Source organism: Loxodonta africana, chromosome 18 (genome assembly GCF_030014295.1).
Source record: "Loxodonta africana isolate mLoxAfr1 chromosome 18, mLoxAfr1.hap2, whole genome shotgun sequence".
Lineage (NCBI taxonomy): Eukaryota > Metazoa > Chordata > Mammalia > Proboscidea > Elephantidae > Loxodonta > Loxodonta africana.
In genome coordinates this window covers 28,769,867-28,788,515 of record NC_087359.1, presented here as the reverse complement: position 1 = coordinate 28,788,515, position 18,649 = coordinate 28,769,867, and the positions used below count along the sequence as shown (strand labels likewise).

Below are 18,649 nucleotides of genomic sequence, written 5' to 3'. Positions count from 1 at the left end.
CATCGAGTCGATTCCGACTCATAGCGACCCTATAGGGCAGAGTAGAACTGCTCCATAGAGTTTCCAAGGAGCACCTGGCAGATTCGAACTGCCGACCCTTTGGTTAGCAGCCATAGCACTTAACAACTATACCACCAGGGTTTCCTGGTATTAGAGATTAGGTAGGTAAATTTACTTACTGTGTTTTAAGGAGTATATATCTTCAGGGACAAAGGCAAATACTTGAAAAATCACTTAATCATAGAAACATAGATGCTGCAAAGCATACAAAGTTTTGTTAATCTAGATTTCCAAACTAGGGTAATAATTTGAAGACAGGGAAAGAAGGAAGCATCCATATGGGCTTTAGGTATGTTTTTGTGCCTTGAAATGATTTAGGGACTGGATGCTATAAAAACTTCTCACCAGAGATTGATCCAAGTTTGGTGGGACTTCAACAATTTTAGGCACTGTCTAACAAAAAGAATATGAAAGTATCTTACTTTTGCAGATCTTAACAAAACTATATTACCATGTGAATACTTCATTAAGGCCCCTCCCAGGGTATTGGAAGGGGCCCAGATTTTTTTTCCTTTTTTTTTTTAATTGTTCTTTAGATGAAGGTTTACAGAACAAAGTAGTTTCTCATCAGTCAGTACACACATTGTTCTGTGACATTGGTTAACAACCCCACGACATGTCAACACTATCCCCCCTCAACCCTTGGTTCCCCCTTACCAGCTTTCCAGTTCCCTCCTGCCTTCCAGTCCCTGCCCCAGGGCTGGTGCACCCAGAAGGGGCCCAAAATTTAAACTTTATTAGCTTCTGCTTGGAGACCTGAGCCCTAAAAAAAAAAAAGAAGAGAGAGAGAGAGAATTTAAGGTTCTAACTTGCAAAAGAAAATAATTAAACTCACTGCTTTGAATGAGAGATCAGAAAGGTAATGTTCAAACTCCTCACATTGGTTAAGTTTCTCATTAATGGCAAGGAACACTGTAAGAAGTTGAAACTGGGCTCCTTGGATATACCCCTTTGACCTAGAGCTAAAATAACAGTGTTAATTCTCCACAGCCCTGACACAGATGGCTGCCAAAGCTGCTTTTCTTATCAGATACTTTTGTATGCATTGGGTTGAAACAAGGGATTTAGTAGTCTCTGACTCTTAACCCTTGCATTTCACTGGGGCTGAGTATAATGCCTGTAAGCACTACTGGCAGGTCTACAGTACAGTAAGGAGACAGAAATAAGTAAGAAAAAAAAAGGAGAGGAGGACAGAAGCTTATGACATGGAAAATAACACAAGAAGGAAGGAAGGAGAGGGAAAAGAAATAGAAGAGGGGAGCACGCTGGTGGGAATTTCAGTGCCATTTGTTGGCAGTTACACCATAGAATGTAATTCGTGTGCACAATAAAGTTTGAGAATCACTGATTTAATGGTTAGAAACTATCTTTGACCTAGATTATAAAAAAAAGAAAGTTTTTTTTTTTTACATAACCTTGTATAAATTTGTACAAGCTACTTAACCTTAGTTTATTTAGTTTTTTAAACTTGGTTTACTTAGTTTTTGCCTAGTGACTCTTAATTTTTATGGTCATGTATCCCTCCAAGAACAGGGTGTTGGTGGTTCAGTGGTAGAATTCTTTCCTTCCATGTTGGAGACCTGGGTTCAATTCCTGACGAGTGCATCTCATGTGCAGCTACCACCTGTCTGTCAGTAAAGGTTTGTGTGTTCCTATGGTGCTGAACAGGCTTCAGTGGAGCTTCCAGTCTAAGACACATTAGGAAGAAGGTGTGACAATTTACCTTAGAAAATCAGCCGGTAATACCCTGTGGATCACAACAGTATGATCCCAGCTGATTGTGGGGATGGCATAGGACAGGGCAGCATTTTGTTCTGTTGTCCATGGGGTCACCATCAGTTGAGGGCTACCTTTACAACAACAACACCTCTAAGAAACTGATAAAATTTATGGATAACCTCACTAGAAGATTGCACTTACATAGAAAATTTTATGTATTGTCTGGGTTTTAAAAAATGAATAAAACATTTAGATTTGCTTTGTCCCGTGTAATAGTTTATTTGAAAACTAATCTGAACAAACCAAAGTTGCTAAGAATCAGACCAGAGCATTCTAACTAGGTTGTGTTATTGCTAGCTCCCCTTCTGTATGTTAAAGCTAGGCATCCCCTCTACAATAGGGGATACTCCCTGAAAGATGATTCTTTAACATAAGCCCTAGGTGAGTTAATTTAAAGAAGGCATTCGTTTAGAAGGAAAGAGGGGAAGGAAGGATAACCAGGAGAGACACAAACACTTCCACTTCATGAGATGGGGTTCTGTGATTAAAGGTTCTTCAGATATTTATGCAGCTGCCCCAACTTACATCTTGCTTAAGGCATTTTTTCCTTCAATTGGGGGTTGACAGTGACCTGTGTCACTGATAACCTAACATAGATCTAGTTTTCCCATCTACCTCCAGGGACCATTCTCCCCTGGAGATAGAAAAGGTATTTCTGCCCTCCGGGCCTTCCATATTGAGAAATTGTTCTTATTTAGGTATATAGAAAACATTTATAACCGCCATCGTAACCTCTAATTTACATTTAACTTTAAAACAGTAGACAGTTCTAGAGAAGGCATGAAGAAACTGGTAGCAAAGCACATTTTGGAAAATTAAAATGTGAATGCCTTCATGCTGGACATATGTTCTGCAGTTCAGCATTAGCCATGCCAGGTACATGTCAAAACTGCTTGCACCCTGAAGCCATTTGAATTTGGGACCTCTACTACAGCTTGGGAAACCCTGGTGGTGTAGTGGTTGAGAGTTTGGCTGCTAACCAAAAGGTTGGCAGTTCGAAGCTACCAGGTGCTCCTTGGAAACCCTATGGAGCAGTTCTACTCTGTCCTGTAGCGTCGCTGTGAGTCGGAATCTACTCGATGGCAGTGAGTTTAATTTGGTTTTTCCTATGGCTTAGTGGGAGTTCTTTTTTTAAGGAGGTGGCGGGGAAAGGACTGGAAAATGAGAGGATGAAAATTTCCCCTACCCTTTCCCTACTGAACACACAATTTCAAGGGATTTGGAGAATTCCAAAAGAACATGTATTAGAGGGCCTCAGATCAAGTGTTCCTGATTTAGATTCTTTATTAGCTTATGTATGCTACTATTTGGAATATTTTAGTTTACAGTTTAAGATATACACTCTGATGATACATTACTGCATTATATAGACGTTACCAAACAGTGCAGTATGGTACCCAAACATTGGTACAAAGCAGGGCATGGCAATCACACCATTTCCATTAACTTTGTGTTATTAACTACTATGGTTTAGCTATACCATGAGGAAGCATATACATGATTGAACAATTGAAATGTGAAGTTACTTTGAAAAGCAAAGAATTTCCTCAGCCAATAATCTCTAGCAGAGTTGGGGAAATTGATTCACCGTCTCCAACACTATGGTCATCAAATGACTCAGCCTTGCGTTCCTTTTACTCTTCCACTGTTCATACCTTCTTTCATCTCCACCACTCATTGCCCATAGACTCAGCCTCTTTTCCACCACATTTTTACAGTAGTATATGAAGAATTGTCTTGAAAGATTAACTTCCGTACTCTGCCTTCTTCCATTTTTACCACTATGCCTTTTACCTGTTTCTGCTAGTTACCTTGTTTCCATATACCCTTGATTATTTTTGTGTGCTCGGAATCAAGACAAAATATTAATAAAAATTTGTAGAAATAATCTGAAGCTGGGTTGGAGCAATTTTTTCTCTCTCTAAAAAGGGCTTTCATTTGCTTCTGCCAGGTACCTGGGAGTGCTAGCAACCCAGGACCACCTTAATCCAAGTTCAGGGTTTGCGGTTTTCTAGTGTAAAGGCTAATCAGAAGACACAAATCATGTCTGTAAGGCCTGACTTACTTCTGGTTCATCTTTATTCCTAGGGTGTAGCTCTTAAGGGTCTCAGCCCAAAGTCTGAGGTATTTTACTAGAATTTTCACTCTTGACTGATCCTAGACTCCAACTTTATCTCACTGAGCTTCTGAGATAGCCAGAAGCACAGCTCAGCTGCTCAGTCATTTCTTCCTGACTAGCAAATATGTCCAGTGCTAAAGTAACCCTCAGTACTGGGCAAACTCTCTGTTCTGAGCTTCCATCTTCTTCTTGGTGATTTATCACCATCTTGTTAGTTCTTTAATGCTTTTGAAAAGATTTTTAAAATATATTTTGTCCAATTTTTTTTAGTAGTTATCAATAGGGGAGGCCCCCCGTTACTGAAAGTCCCCTGCTACCATTATTTGCTTTGGGTAAAAACACTTAGCATTTGTATTTTTAGATTGCAGCCACATCCAAAGTGCGTAAATGGAGTATCTTTATTTTTCCATTCTATGCTGACAGTGAAGCTAGATTGGAGCAGACTGCCCTGTAAAACAGTTTGAGAACACTGCCTTTTTAGAGACGTGCTTTCCTTAAATTCTAGGAGCAATAAATTAAGAAATCGAAATGGTATTAGCCAGTTCATTACCTGAAATATAAAGTTTCCTTTTCAAACAGGTCTTTAGAGTTGGTTCACGGTCCGTCTCTTTGAGCAGGCTGACTCCTATTTGGACTTGGAAACTAAATGTCAAAGGAATTAGTATTTCACATCAGATTTTTTTCCCTATTGTGGTTGTGGTATTACCCATGTGGTACTACTGAATTGTTGAAAAACTTGACTTTGGGATTCTGATCTCCATCTGGTATTATTTAGTCTGGTTCCATTAGATTTAGGGGGGAAATGGATATTTTACTCAGCTATAAATTCTAAATCTAATCCATAGATTATAGAGGTAAATTAAACATTACATTTTCTATTTTTCTTACCATCTACAGTAGCCATAATACTTAAACTATAACTGTGACTAGGTAAAGTTGATATTTATATTGCTGCCAGAAAAAAAATTTTTAGAGAGAGCGTGGGAGTCATCATGCAGAACGATTAGAGAATTTCTTTTAATGTTTGAAGAGGATCGTGAGACACAAGCTTCAAACAGCCTGGCTTTCTAGTACTTGGCTCTATTGTAAACCAATTTTAAAAGGAATGTTCTTATCTGATAGTTAATGTTTTATTAAAGCATTGAGTGCATTGAGTATCAAAAGCATATAATACATTTTTGTATATCAAAAGATACCTAGCACATATGTTAGACTTATTCTTCTATTAATGCATGTACATCATCCCTAGTACTGAGAACAGGAAGGTTACCCTTAAATCTAAAAGCATTATACGTTTTGTACAAATAATTTTTCTTATAAGTCTTAAAAGTGAAAGAGCGTTGGCTAAAATTCATTCCAGTTTTACAAGTACAATTTCCTTTACCGTCAAGAGCATAATATAAGAATGCTATTTTCTGGTACCTTACCAAAGCAATGATGTTTCTTTTCTCAGTGAAAATTTATTCTATACAATGTGATCTCTAGTACAACAAATGCTTTGTCTGGCCCTTAACTTTTTTTTTTTTTTAATAATGACCCTGATGATACGCTGTTTGACCTGGAGTGAAGAAAGAAGGAATTAAATTATAGCTGAGTCATCACAGCATTTTTTTCTAATGCTTTTGAATAACAGTTATCCCTCAATCATGTCTTCTCAAATATCCAACCAAGGAGAAAAAAAAAAGAAGAAAACCTACTAAAGTGATCAAAAACACCTATCTATAAGAAAGAGAAAGAGAGAGGAAAAACAGAAAAGATAAAAGAACCTAAATGAAGTGGTGACTGGGAACTAGATTCCAAGACTAGGATTAAACTGGAATTCTAACTGCCCAAGAAATGGGTAACAATTTCTGTTCAGCAAAATACAAAAACATTCTCTCAGCCTCAAAAGTTTCAAGTAGATACATTGGGGATAATCTGAGTAGACTCTATATCAATTATAATCTATAAAAGTCAGAAAATTAGCTTCGTAATTTTGGATTTAGAATGTGAAAACTAAGGAAATGACTGAATTGGATATAGAAATAGTTGCAGAACTAGGCCGTTTCATTTTGAAGGAGTCATAATGTTTTCCAATGTCTTTTTGTTGTAGGCGATGCTGAACAGGAACTTGGTCCCCCTCCGTCTGTAGATGAGGCAGCAAACACACTCATGACTCGTCTGGGTTTCCTCCTTGGAGAGAAAGTCACAGAAGTTCAGCCAGGTGACCAGTACAGCATGGAAGTACAGGATGAAAATCAGGTGAGCTGCTTGCCATCAACTTTGTGAAACATGATATGAATCAGCCTATTATTATCAGGAATGGGAAAATGCTGTTCTGTGTGTGTGTGTTTTCTGAAAAGAATAATTCCAATTGTTGAATGCCTTTTGAGGCCTGGAGATATAACTTAATTTTCAGTAATCACTACATTTCTTCAGGTTATGCATGCAATATCTCTTAGTTTCATTCTTAGGTTTAAAAAGCCAAACAGCCACTTTTAGGTTTGATTCATTTACTAAATGGATGAATTAATGAATTAATGAATGAGCAAACCAACAACAAACTTGACATACGTGAGCACTGTACTCAGAAATTGTAGAATACACATTCTTTCCAAGTGCACATGGATTATTTATCACCTTAATGATATGCTTAGCCATATAGAGTAAGTCTCAACAAATGTTAAAAGATTGAAATTACTGTGACCATGGTGGAATTAATAACAAAATGTTAACATAGAAAATCCCCAGATGTTTCAGTATTAAATAATATACTTCTAAATAGCCTTTGAGTTAAAGATGAGATCACAAGAAATTAAAAATATTTTAAACAATATAAAAAAACTTGTAGGCTATAGCTAGGGCTGTGCTCAAAAATAAGCTTTAGTGTTGAATGCATATATTGGAAAAGTAGAAAATCTTTTGAAAAATTAATGATCTAAGTATCTATGTCAGAAAGTTAAAACATACCAGCAATTTGAAAAAATCTTCTAATAGTTTTCTTTCTTTTGACTAATTTTATTCTTTTCCATTTAAATGTAGCAAAAGAAGTATTAGAATCAAATTCATTGACATGGTCTTAATTCTTAAAGTGAATGCCTCATAATGAAGCATTCACTCAAAAGATAACAAAAATTAATTTCAATTTTCAGATTCTTAATTATTAATAAATATTAGTGGTAAAGATTCTGCATCAGATATATTTGGTCATAAATATTTAAGTATACAAGGATAGCTTAAATGTATTTGTGTGTTATGTGGGTAATGTTTAAGTGTCCCAGGACTGAATCTTCAGACCTCTGTGTTCTTTCTACTCTCATTCCTTAGGTTATTGATTTTGCCAACTGCACAACAGAACCACCTAGGTAGTTTTTAGAAAATTCTCAGGCCCAGAGGCCCTAATCTTACTGATTCTTCACCATTCTTATTTCTTTTTTTAATTAATTTTTATCATGCTTTAAGTGAAAGTTTTCAAATAGGTCAGTCTCTCATAAAAAAAATTTATATACACCTTGGGTGTACACTCCTAACTGCTCTCCCTCTAATGGGATAGCACAGTTCTTCCCTCCACTCTCTCTTCTGGTGTCCATTCGTGTAGCTTCTGGCCCCCGGCCCCCCCTCCCCGCCCTCTCATCTCCCCTCCAGAAAGGAGATGCCAACATAGTCTCATGTGTCTGCTTGATCCATCCATTCTTATTTCTTTAAATACTATTAGAGCTCCTGAATTTATGTCTCCAGCCCTGCTTTTTCCTCCTAACTCCAGATCTGTATATTCAGTTGCACATACTACATCTTCTACCTGCATGTCTAAGGTACGTGTTAAACTTAGTGTATCAAAAACAAGCCCTTGTATTTTTCCCAGAACTTGCTCCTTCTACATTGTTTCGCATCTGTATAACCAACTTGCTTAGGACAGAAACATTGGAACCATCCTTGACTTCTGCATGGCATACACCACATTCAATCTTCAGCAAACCATGCAGATTCTGTCTTGAAAATGTATATTAACTCTAATTCCTTCCCACTGCTTCAACTGCTGCCATCTAAGTCCAAGCTACTGGCATCTCTTGCTTGGGCTACTGCAAAAGCCACTGTAATATAAGGCCAGAAAGCCTGGAACTTTTCTTGTTCTTTTTAGTGCTATATTCTCTGCACGTAGAACATGTTCTATCTAGCATTCATAGGTGTTCAAAATATATTTACTGGATGAATAAATGACCTCCTAATAGGTCTCTCTGTTCCCAGTCTTGTCCTCCTATAGCCTCTTCTCCACACAGTAGCCACAGTGATCCTTATAAAATGTGAATTTGATCATGTCCCTACTCCTGTCAATCTTCCATTGGCTTTCCCAACAGAATAAAATCTAAAATCTTCACCATGGCTGTCAAGACTCTACCTGATCTGGCCCACTGCTGCTACTTTTACCAAATTTCCTACAACCCTCCCTTGTATCCACTGTTCTCTGGCCACACTGGCCTCCGTGTCATTTCTCAGACATATTTGTTTGTAGTGGAATGCTCTTCCCACATAATTCACTTCCTCACTTCATTCAGAGCTCTGCTCACGTCTTACCACTTCTCAGAGGTCTTCCTTAATTACTTCATCTAATAGTACCTGCCCATCACTATATCCTGTTATCCTACTACCTTATTTTTCTTCTTAGGTATTATCATGAACTGATACTACATTACATCTTTAGTTGTTTATTTGTTTGGTTGTCTGTTGCTCCTACAAAAATGTAAGCTTCATGATGGCAGGGATTGATTTTTTTTTTTTTTAATCAGTGCACATTAGAACCATGTTACTGTGCTATGCTATGTGAATAAAAATGGGAATTACATATGCTGAGGGCTTTTTTACATTGGTAGAAATAAAACATCTATTCTGCTTTTTGTTTTTTGGCATTCATGTCAACTTAAAATGTGACTGTTCTAATAATAAGCAAGAAATATGATATCTCTTACATCATGTAGTCTGGGTATTTGCCACAGACCCTGTTGTTTCTATAAAGCTACGTTTCTTTGGGTGCTAAATTTTAAACCTGGTTGCCTTTGAGATGCTTTACACCACACAGCATGTCACAGTGATTTCGGAATAAAGGCAGAAATCTATGGGGTATGCTTTACTTATACGTTTATGGAATAAAATAGTCCTGAAACAAGTAAATGCATAGAATCATTGACTTAATGTAATTAAAGCAATACGGTATAATACAAAAGCCATTGAATGAGGAGGTAGAAAACTTGTGTTCTAGTTTCAACTCTTCTACCTACCATTTTCTAAATTTGGACATGTCACTTCTCTGAGCCTTAAATTTTCTATTGGTGATAATAACTGACATTTATTAAGTGCTTACTCTGTGCCAGTCATTGTACTAATTGGTTTACTTGCATTATTTCAAGTTTCCTTGCAACTCAGTGGGATAGAATCAGTTCCTATTTCAATTTTCACATAAGGAAATGGAAACATGTTATCAGAAAGTGTTGGAACAGTATTCAAATTCAGGCAAACTGCTTTTACAACCCATGTTCTTCCCAGCTACACCATAATGTTGCAGTATAACATGAGGATAACACCTGACAGGATTTTTGTGGGAATCAAGTTAAATAGTGAATGCGAAGATACTTTGTAAGCTGTGAAATGCCATGTAAATAAAAAGAATAAAATAAAATGCAGTGTAAATAGGATATACATACAAGCAAGAACTCTATGATTTGGGGGATATTACTGACTTTTGGTGATTTATTTTTATATTTCTTAAATGGGAAAATGATATGTTTCTTACCAGATTGATTAATAGTAAATGAAGTAATATGTATAAAAATATTTTTAAACTGTAAAGCACTATACAAATGTAAGACATTGGTAATAAAATCTAAATAGTAGGAGATCCAACAGAATGCAGAAATTATTGAACAATATCATTGATACCACATACAAGTAAAATTTTGCTGAAGATCATTAAAAGTGGTTATATATAGCAGTACATTAACAGGGAACTACCAGAAATTAAAGCTGGATTCAGAAGAGGACTTGCAGCCAGAGATATCATTGCTGATATCAGATGGATCATGGCTGAAAGCAGAGAATACCAGAAAGATGTTTACTTGTGTTTTATTGACTATGCAAAGGCATTTGACTGTGTGGATCATAACAAATTACGGATAAACCACGAAGAATGGAATTTCCAGAACACTTAATTTTGCTCATGAGGAATCTGTACTTAGACCAAGAGGCAGTCGTTTGAACAGAACAAGGGGATACTGCATGGTTCAAAGTCAGGAAAGGTGTGTATCAGGGTAATATCCTTCCACCATACTTTTTCAGTCTGTATTTTTTTTTTTTTTTTTTTTTGATGCTGAGCAAATCTGAGAAGCTGGACTATATGAAGGAAGAACAGGGCATTGGGATTGGAGGGAAGACTCATTAACAGCCTGCAATATGCAGATGACGTAACCTTGCTTGCTGAAAGTGAAGAGAACTTGAAGCACTTACTGATAAAGATCAAAGACCACAGCCTTCAGTATGGATTACACCTCAACATAAAGAAAACAAGAATCCTCACATTTGGACCAGTAAGTAACACCATGATAAATGGAGAAAAAGAATGAAGTTGTCAAGCATTTCACTTTACTCAGATCCACAATCAACGCACATGGAAGGAGCTGTCAGGAAGTCAAATGATGCATTACATTGGGCAAATCTGCTGCAAAAGATCTCTTTAAAGTGTTAAAAAGCAAAGCTGTCACTTTAAGGACTAAGGTGTGCCTGACCCAAGCCATGGTGCTTTCAGTTGCCTCATATGCATGTGAAAGTTGGACAATGAATAAGGAAGACCAAAGAAGAATTGATGCCTTTGAATTATGGTGTTGGTGAAGGATATTGAATATACCATGGCCTGCCAGAAAAACAAACAAATGTCTTGGAAGAAGTTACAGCCAGGATGTTCCTTAGAAGCAAGGATGGCAACACTACATCTCACGTACGTTGGACATGTTATCAGGAGGGACCAGTCCCTGGAGAAGGACATCATGCTTGGTAAAGTAGAGGGTCAGTAAAAAAGAGGAAGATCTTCAACTAGGTGGATTAACACAGTGGCTGCAACAAAGGACTCAAACATGACAGTGATCGTGAGGATGGCTCAGGATGGGGCACTGTTTTGTTCTGTTGTTCATAGGGTCGCTATGAGTCGAATTGACTTGATAGCACCTAACGACAAATAGCTGTTTTGAAATATAATATGCCCTGGAAACTGTCTTGGAACCACACCAGTGACCTTCATCTAGCTAAACAGCATACTGACAAAGATTGATATGTTTTGAGGATCTATAGTGATGATGACTTCAGAATAGTACTAGTGATGATAGAACCCAAAACAGGCAAGTCAGAATGTTTCATTTTTCAACTAAAGGCAAAGCATCATTGTAAGTGATATTCAGTTGACCATCAGGGTATTAGGATGTATCTTGTGATTTCCATCATTGGAAAGTAATATAATGTTGATTAATATAGCAAAAGTTCTTAGCTTATGTATTTGTAGAACCTTTAAGAGATCCAGGTTGGAAACTTAGGATCCTTCTGGAATACTAAGGACAATAGGAAAACCACTGAAAGGTTTTGGGAGTGGAATAACTTAATTAGATTTCCATTTTAGTCTACATCATGGAGAATAGATAATGTTGTCTATTCTGCTTCCAGAAGAGATTTCTTTATCTCATTAACTAGCCTCCTTAAATAAATATAAGGCCTGCTTTTTAATTCACAAGCCACGAACAGTGTTCCACTTTCTAAACGTACGGTCTTTACGCTTTGCTTTTACAGTTAAAGCTTTTACAGCATGCATTCTGTGATATATGTTTTATTTTGCAGAAAATAACTTGTAATATAAATAGTAAGTGTTGCTTGCGCTTAACCTCCACATTGGCTGTATTGTGCATATGATAGTTTCTTTTCTCAGAGATCAGACTGAGCAGCTTGTCTAAGAACAGAAATGAATTGTTAGAGAAGTAATAGATTTGTACCAAAATAAAATGTTTCAACGTGGATTGACTATACTTACATCTATGTAAAAGACCTGAGTACAGTTCATTTATTTCATCTACCCATGGGTTTTTAAACTGGGGGTGCACATTAGAATCTATGGGGCGTTTAAAAATTACCATGCCAGATTTCTAACCTGAAGGATTCTAATTAGTAAGCTTAGGGTAGGACTTAGTATCTGTCAATTTAGCTTGTTGTTTTTGTTTGTTTTTTACATTCAATAGGTGATTCTGCTGCATGCCCAGTTAAAAGTCATTGCTCCGGTAAACCAACATTTTATAAAAATAGAGGCAATTACAAAGAAATCGAAACCCCTCTCTTGTGGAGAGAAGTTATATAATAGAAGAGAAATTTGCATAGATTTGAGCGTTTATTGTATCATTAAGAAAAGTCCGTTTCCCTAGTATTATTGATATAATTGAAAAGATTTGCTTGGTTTCAGGGCTCTGAGACGGTCACTTGTGCTTGGATGAGTCAAATTTATCTTTTATGGCCCACTTATAGCATTTAAATTGAATTCAGAACCTGGATCCAGCACAGGTGATTAAATACAAGGGATTGCATCTGGAAATCATTTTAGGATGAGTGAAAGAGTCTTAATATCCTCATGTGTAGTGATAACACATTCTCCAGTGAAGTTATTACATGTAAATCCTCAATTTTAGCAGAGATAATATGAATATAAACTATATGAAAAGAAGTTGAGAAGCAGCTAAAAATGTTAAATTTATCATTAGTACTCCCAAATAATTTTGTTGCTGATCACTTAAAATTTTGAAAAGGATAACATTTCTTTAATGTTTGAAAAAATGTCCTTTTAGTCATTATTTCAGTTATTTATTTGGGTAGAAAAAGCTAAAGAAAAGTTAATTGTCATTAAATTAGCTAAACCGTAATATATTACCACCAACTTTTTTGGTGATTATTCATTCCTCTCCATCAAAAACTTAGAAAAAGAAGTAATTTTGTATGTAAGAATTATTCAGGATACAAAGTGACCTCAGTCTATAATAAGTTCCCACAGAGACATTATTTAGTTTTGAATTAAATTAATATTGTTGACTTACTTTATTAAATAAACTTTTAAAATAAGGCATTTTCCTCTGCATTCATTTGTCTCTGGGCAACTCCGTCTGTATCAAAGATATACTTTTTTGTATTAAGAACTTTTTTTTTTCCCATCCAAAGAAAAGTATTGACAAGACAAAGTTCCAAGCCTTCTTGGTTAGAAATAGCAAGGAAAACTTGTGCTTAATAAAAAATTCTTCTATCTCATTAGTGCATGGAAACAATGAAGAGTGCATGTTACTGAAAATTTCCTAGGCAGAAAAACTGGTCACAGTCTCTGCTTGTGTTAAATTCATTAAGTTTTATCCTAAATGGGAAACCCAGAGGCACATACCCTAGAAAGCAAAAATACATAGATCCTAATAGATGTAAAAGCTGTGCATGTAGATTATTTCTTTTTTCCCATCAAGCTATATATTTTTACATGTGATCCTTTAGTATTACTGATAGCCATTACTTTAACAGCTGATCAGTTTATCTTATTTATTCTTGATTCCAATTTTTCAGACCTCAGCAATCACCCAGCGGATAAGTCCCTGTTCCACCCTGACTAGCAGCACTGCCTCTCCACCAGCCAGCAGCCCATGTTCCACCCTCCCACCAGTCAGTACAAATGCAGCTGCCAAGGATTGTAGCTATGGGGCTGTCACTAGTCCAACCTCCACCCTTGAAAGCAGAGATAGCGGCATAATTGGTAAGTTGGTTTTATATTACACAAGCTTAAGGTTTCCAAAAATTCTGCTTTGGAGTTGTTGAAATATATATACAAAATTTGTCTTTTTAATGATACTGGAGAAATAAAGGTAAACAAAACGAAAGGTATATCCCTCCCTGTTTAAGCAGTCCTTTAAAGATATTAACCTGATAAAAGTAGATAGAAAAATTATGTCTAGTCTACTTCTTCCTCTAAGTACATCATCTGTCTACCACAGAAATGGTTCAGAGAAAGCTCATTCCTCACTGGTCTAGTAGAAAGTTTTCCACAGCCAGAAAGAGGAGACTAAGATTACATGGCTGAAGAGCTATGTAAGTTGAGTTGTTTTGGGGTCTGTTTGTCCAAACCATGTATCAGTCCTTTGATGAGTTTTGGGTACTCCATCAGACTCCTTTCTTTTTTTTTTTTTGGTCAATACTACATTCCCCGCCCCTCCGTGTGTGTGTGTGTGTGTGTGTTTTTAACTTTCTACAGAATAGAAAAGTGCTATGTCTTTGCTTATGATTCAGGAACCTTAGACAAATACTTTTTTATAGCAAGGTTGGTGCATAAAAAAGTCAAATTCTACTTTTTACCTTTCTGCCACCTCATTTCTGACAGCAGCTGCACGTGCAGCACTTCTTCCTCTGACTCTAACAGCCCAGAATAAGATCAGATCTTGCATGTTAAAGTTGCCAAGGCAGCCCAAGACCTCATATGCCAGCCACAAGCTTGGGCGTCCCCAAGGCTCCCCTCACTTCTGACCTACTGGCTACAAATTCAGGGTTTTCCCACTATCCCTTTGTGGGGCATTGGTGATTCAGTAGTAGAATTCTCACCTTCCATGTGGGAAATTCAGGTTTTATTCCCAGTCTGTGCATCTCATATGCAGTCATCAGCTATCTGCCAGTGGAGGTTTGCATGTTGCTATGATTCTGGACAGTTTTTATTGGAGCTTCCGGACTAAGATGGACTAGGAAGAAGGTCCTGCTGATCTATTTCCAAAAATCGGCCAAAGAAAACCCTGTGGATCACAACAGTCTGACCCGATCCTCAGCTGATCATGGGGATGGCACAGGGCCAGGCAGCGTTTCGTTCTATTGTGCATGGGATTGCCATAAGCCAGGGATTGACTCAGAAACAGCTGACAACAATCATTATCCTTTCAGCTCCAGCCACAAGCTCAGGTCCCCAGCCCCCTCACTTCTGACCTGCTGGCTCTCACTACTCTCTTGGGTTCAATAATTCACTAGAATGATTCACAGAACTCACAGAATGTGCTATACTTACAAATACAGCTTTATTATAAAGGATACTAATCAGAATCAGCACAAAGAAGAAATGTATAGAGTGAGGTCTGAGAGGGTTCCCGTTGCAGAGCTTCCGTGTCCCAAAGAGGACACACCACCCTCCCAAGAACAGATGTCTTTCACCACCCAGAAAGGCCATGGAGACTCTGTGTCCATAGATTTTATTGAGGAATTTTACCATGTCATCATGACCATTATGAGGTGGTATCATGAGGTTGATCCGTCTGGCTTAGCCAGCCCCTACCCAAAAGTCACCTCACCAGCATAGCCTATTGGCTAGGCATAGGCTGGAGTCCTCTAAGATACTTGTGATTACTGGAGAAATTCCAAAGTTTTAGAGGTTATCTCTTAGGAAACAAGGACAAAGACCAAATTCTTTGGATAAAGTTAATGTGAACCCAACAGTTGGGCATAAGTAAAAAGAGAATGAGTCACAACCCACCTTATTCATATCTAATGTTCAATTCAGGTTAATCCCTGTCAGTTCACAGACCTGAAGAGCTTCTGCTTTTAAGGTGATGCCTGAAACTTGGAAGTATCCAAGCAAAGAAATTTTGCCGTTTCAGTTTTTACTTGTGCTTTTTCTAAATACTGTCTTTTACAAAAGATTCAAGTTGACTACTTGGTTCTAGAAATACATCTAAATTATTATCAGCTCAGTTATTAGCAGTTTGCAGCAGATAGACAAAAATTCTGATGAAGGCAATGGCTGATATAAAATTATGTAATTCATTATCTCCGGTAGACTCTAGGAAACCCTGGTGGTGTAGTGGTTAAGTGCTACAGCTGCTAACCAAAGGGTCGGCAGTTAAATCCACCAGGCACTCCTTGGGAACTCCATGGGGCAGTTCTACTCTGTCCTGTAGGATCGCTGTGAGTCGGAATCGACTCAACGGCAATGGGTTTGGTTTGGTTTTTTTAGTAGACTCTGAGTATTTCATCAGTTTGCCAGATGTGGACTGCTGTAGGCTTGTTTATGCTTAAGGCATAGATCATCATCATTTATATTTATCAGTCAGCACCTATAAAAACATAGTAGAAAAAGACTTGCTGTAAAAGTCACACAGAATATTCCTAGTTCAGAAATTGATCATATTCAAAATTTTGAGTAATATGAACTCTTTCTGAAGTAACTCTACAAAGTAATATTTCCTACTAAGGTTTTTTGGCTTAACAAGAGAGCAAGCGTCAAGGTATTGTGATTGCTTCTTGAGATTCTCTCTGCTCTAACTGTTGTTCATATGGTTAGGTATGGTAATAATAAAACAATAGGGGAGAAACATAATTATAGGATTCTTCAGCATCACAGATGATTAAATGATTGAGTATAATGAGCCAGATAGTCCATTAGTGTTTACAAAACTTAAAAATCCTTTAATAATGGATTTGCAAAGTATACTCCTTTTGACAAAAGCCTGTATACATTTTTTAGTCAGAAATAACAGCAATAGTTGTGTAAAGCTGTATATTTATACTCTGAGAGGATATAATGTTGGACTTCTCTCCAAAAGATAAATGGTTTTTCTAGGTATTCTTTTTCCACCTGACAACCCTATACATGTCATAGCCTGGGGCTGACTTTATATGGAAGAAAGGAAAGTAGAAAGTGATAAAAATAAATTATTTATTGCTAGATATCTTTCTACTACTACTACTACCAGTTGCCAGCAAGTTGATTCCGACTCATAGTGACCCCGAAGAACAGAGTTAAAACTGCCCCATAGGGTTTCCAAGGAGCGGCTGGTAGATTCAAACTTAAGGCTCTTAACCACTGTGCCACCAGGGTTCTCTAGGCCCCAAAAAGTATAATTATATACCAGCTCTAATTAAATAGGTCTAGTAGGGAATAAATGGGGACTGAGTGTGTTCAATCATCCAAGGCTAGAGAGTGTTACTTTTTAGTGTTACATATGTGAATTTATAGGTTTACATTTATGTATGGATAGACAAAACTGTCTTTTTTCCCCTTCTCCCTCTTGGCCCAAGGTGCAGAGAGTTGAATTAATAATAATACTCAGTTTATGACAAACTGGTCCATTCAAAGCTCCTCTCAATTTTTTTTTTTCTCTTTATCCTCAGTCCTATTCATTTGCAGCTACTCTATTGTGTTTAATATAGACTCTCGGATATGAATATATTCTTTAAGTATATATGTTGTTTTGTACATTGTATTTTTTTAATTGTGGTAGAACATGTATAGTATAAAATTTCCATTTTAACCATTTTAATTCTGTGATTCAGTGGCATCAATTACACTCACAGGATTGTAACTATCACCACTATTTCGAAAAATTTTCATCACCCCGAACAAAAACCATTTACCCATTAAGCAGAGTCTTCTCATTCCCTCCTACACCTACCCCCTGGTAACCTCTTATCTACTTTCTGTCTCTATGAATTTGTCTATTCTAGATATTTCATGTAAGTGGAATCATAATATCATAATATATAATATTTTGTGTCTGTTTCACTTAGTATAATGCTTTCAGGGTTCTTTCATGTTGTACCATATATGAGAACTTCATTCCTTTTCATGGCTCAAGCATAATCATCTTCGTTCCTTTTTATGTGTGTATGTATATACCACATTTTGTTTTATCTGTTCATATGTTAATGGACACTTGGTTTGTTTCTACTTTTTGGCTATGGTGAATAATGCTACAGTGAGCATTGGTGTGTATAACTATCTTTTTTAAGTCTGCTTTCTCCTGTTGAACTGTTAATTTCCTTGTTAGTAGATATTGTGCCCTATTTATCTTTGTATCCTTAGCACCTAGTGCCTCTTACATGATAGCATATTAGATGCTTGGTAAATGTTTGTAAAAGGAAGGAAAGGGAAGGGACAGAGGGCTGACCTGGCACTTTTAATTCTCTTTTGGCAGCTTGGAGTGACTGCTGGGTATAAGATGGAGCTTTATTAGGTTTTTGAGTGAATAATACAGATTAGAATTCTCCACTGACTAATTTTTTTCACTGAACTTCTCTTAATGATTGATTTTGCCGAAATGACTTTTGTAATTCCTAGCCAGACTTCTTCCTCTGTTCCTTTGTTGTTATTGTTAGGGTGTCTGTGACTGCATATCATCTGTATTGCCATACATAAAAACAGCTTTAGAGACATGTTCAGCCAGGCAGAAGGGATGGTGCTGACAGATCACATGGAATCTGTTTACAAGGAGTTACTTTTCAAAAGGGAAGCTTAGATTCCATCTCACTCCAACAACCCAGAAACCCAGCGGGCTGGCATAATCCAAAAAACAGAAAATAATAAATGTTGGAGAGGTTGTGGAGACACTGGAACACTTATACACGGCTGGTGGGAATGTCAAATGGTACAACCACTTTGGAAATCGATTTGGCGCTTCCTTAAAAAGCTAGAAATAGAACTAGCATACGATTCAGCAATCCCACTCCTTGGAATATATCCAAGAGAAATAAAAGCCTTTACATGAACAAATATATGCACACCCATGTTCATTGTAGCACTGTTTACAATAGCAAAAAGATGGAAGCAACCAAGGTGCCTATCAACGGATGAATGGATAAATAAATTATGGTATATTCACACAATGGAATACTATGCATTGATAAAGAACAGTG

At 37.0% G+C, this 18,649-nt stretch overlaps 1 protein-coding gene across 10 annotated transcripts in view; it reads left to right on the top strand.

Moving 5' to 3' along the window:
* The window catches only part of TANC2 (tetratricopeptide repeat, ankyrin repeat and coiled-coil containing 2), a 375,358-nt gene that overhangs the window by 181,879 nt on the left and 174,830 nt on the right, over positions 1-18,649 (top strand). For all 10 annotated transcript variants that reach the window (XM_023553793.2, XM_023553790.2, XM_023553792.2 and 7 more), the window contains 2 exons: positions 6,051-6,199; positions 13,553-13,739. In XM_023553793.2, coding sequence (XP_023409561.1) covers positions 6,051-6,199; positions 13,553-13,739 — 336 coding nt within the window. The remainder of the gene's footprint in view (positions 1-6,050; positions 6,200-13,552; positions 13,740-18,649) is intronic.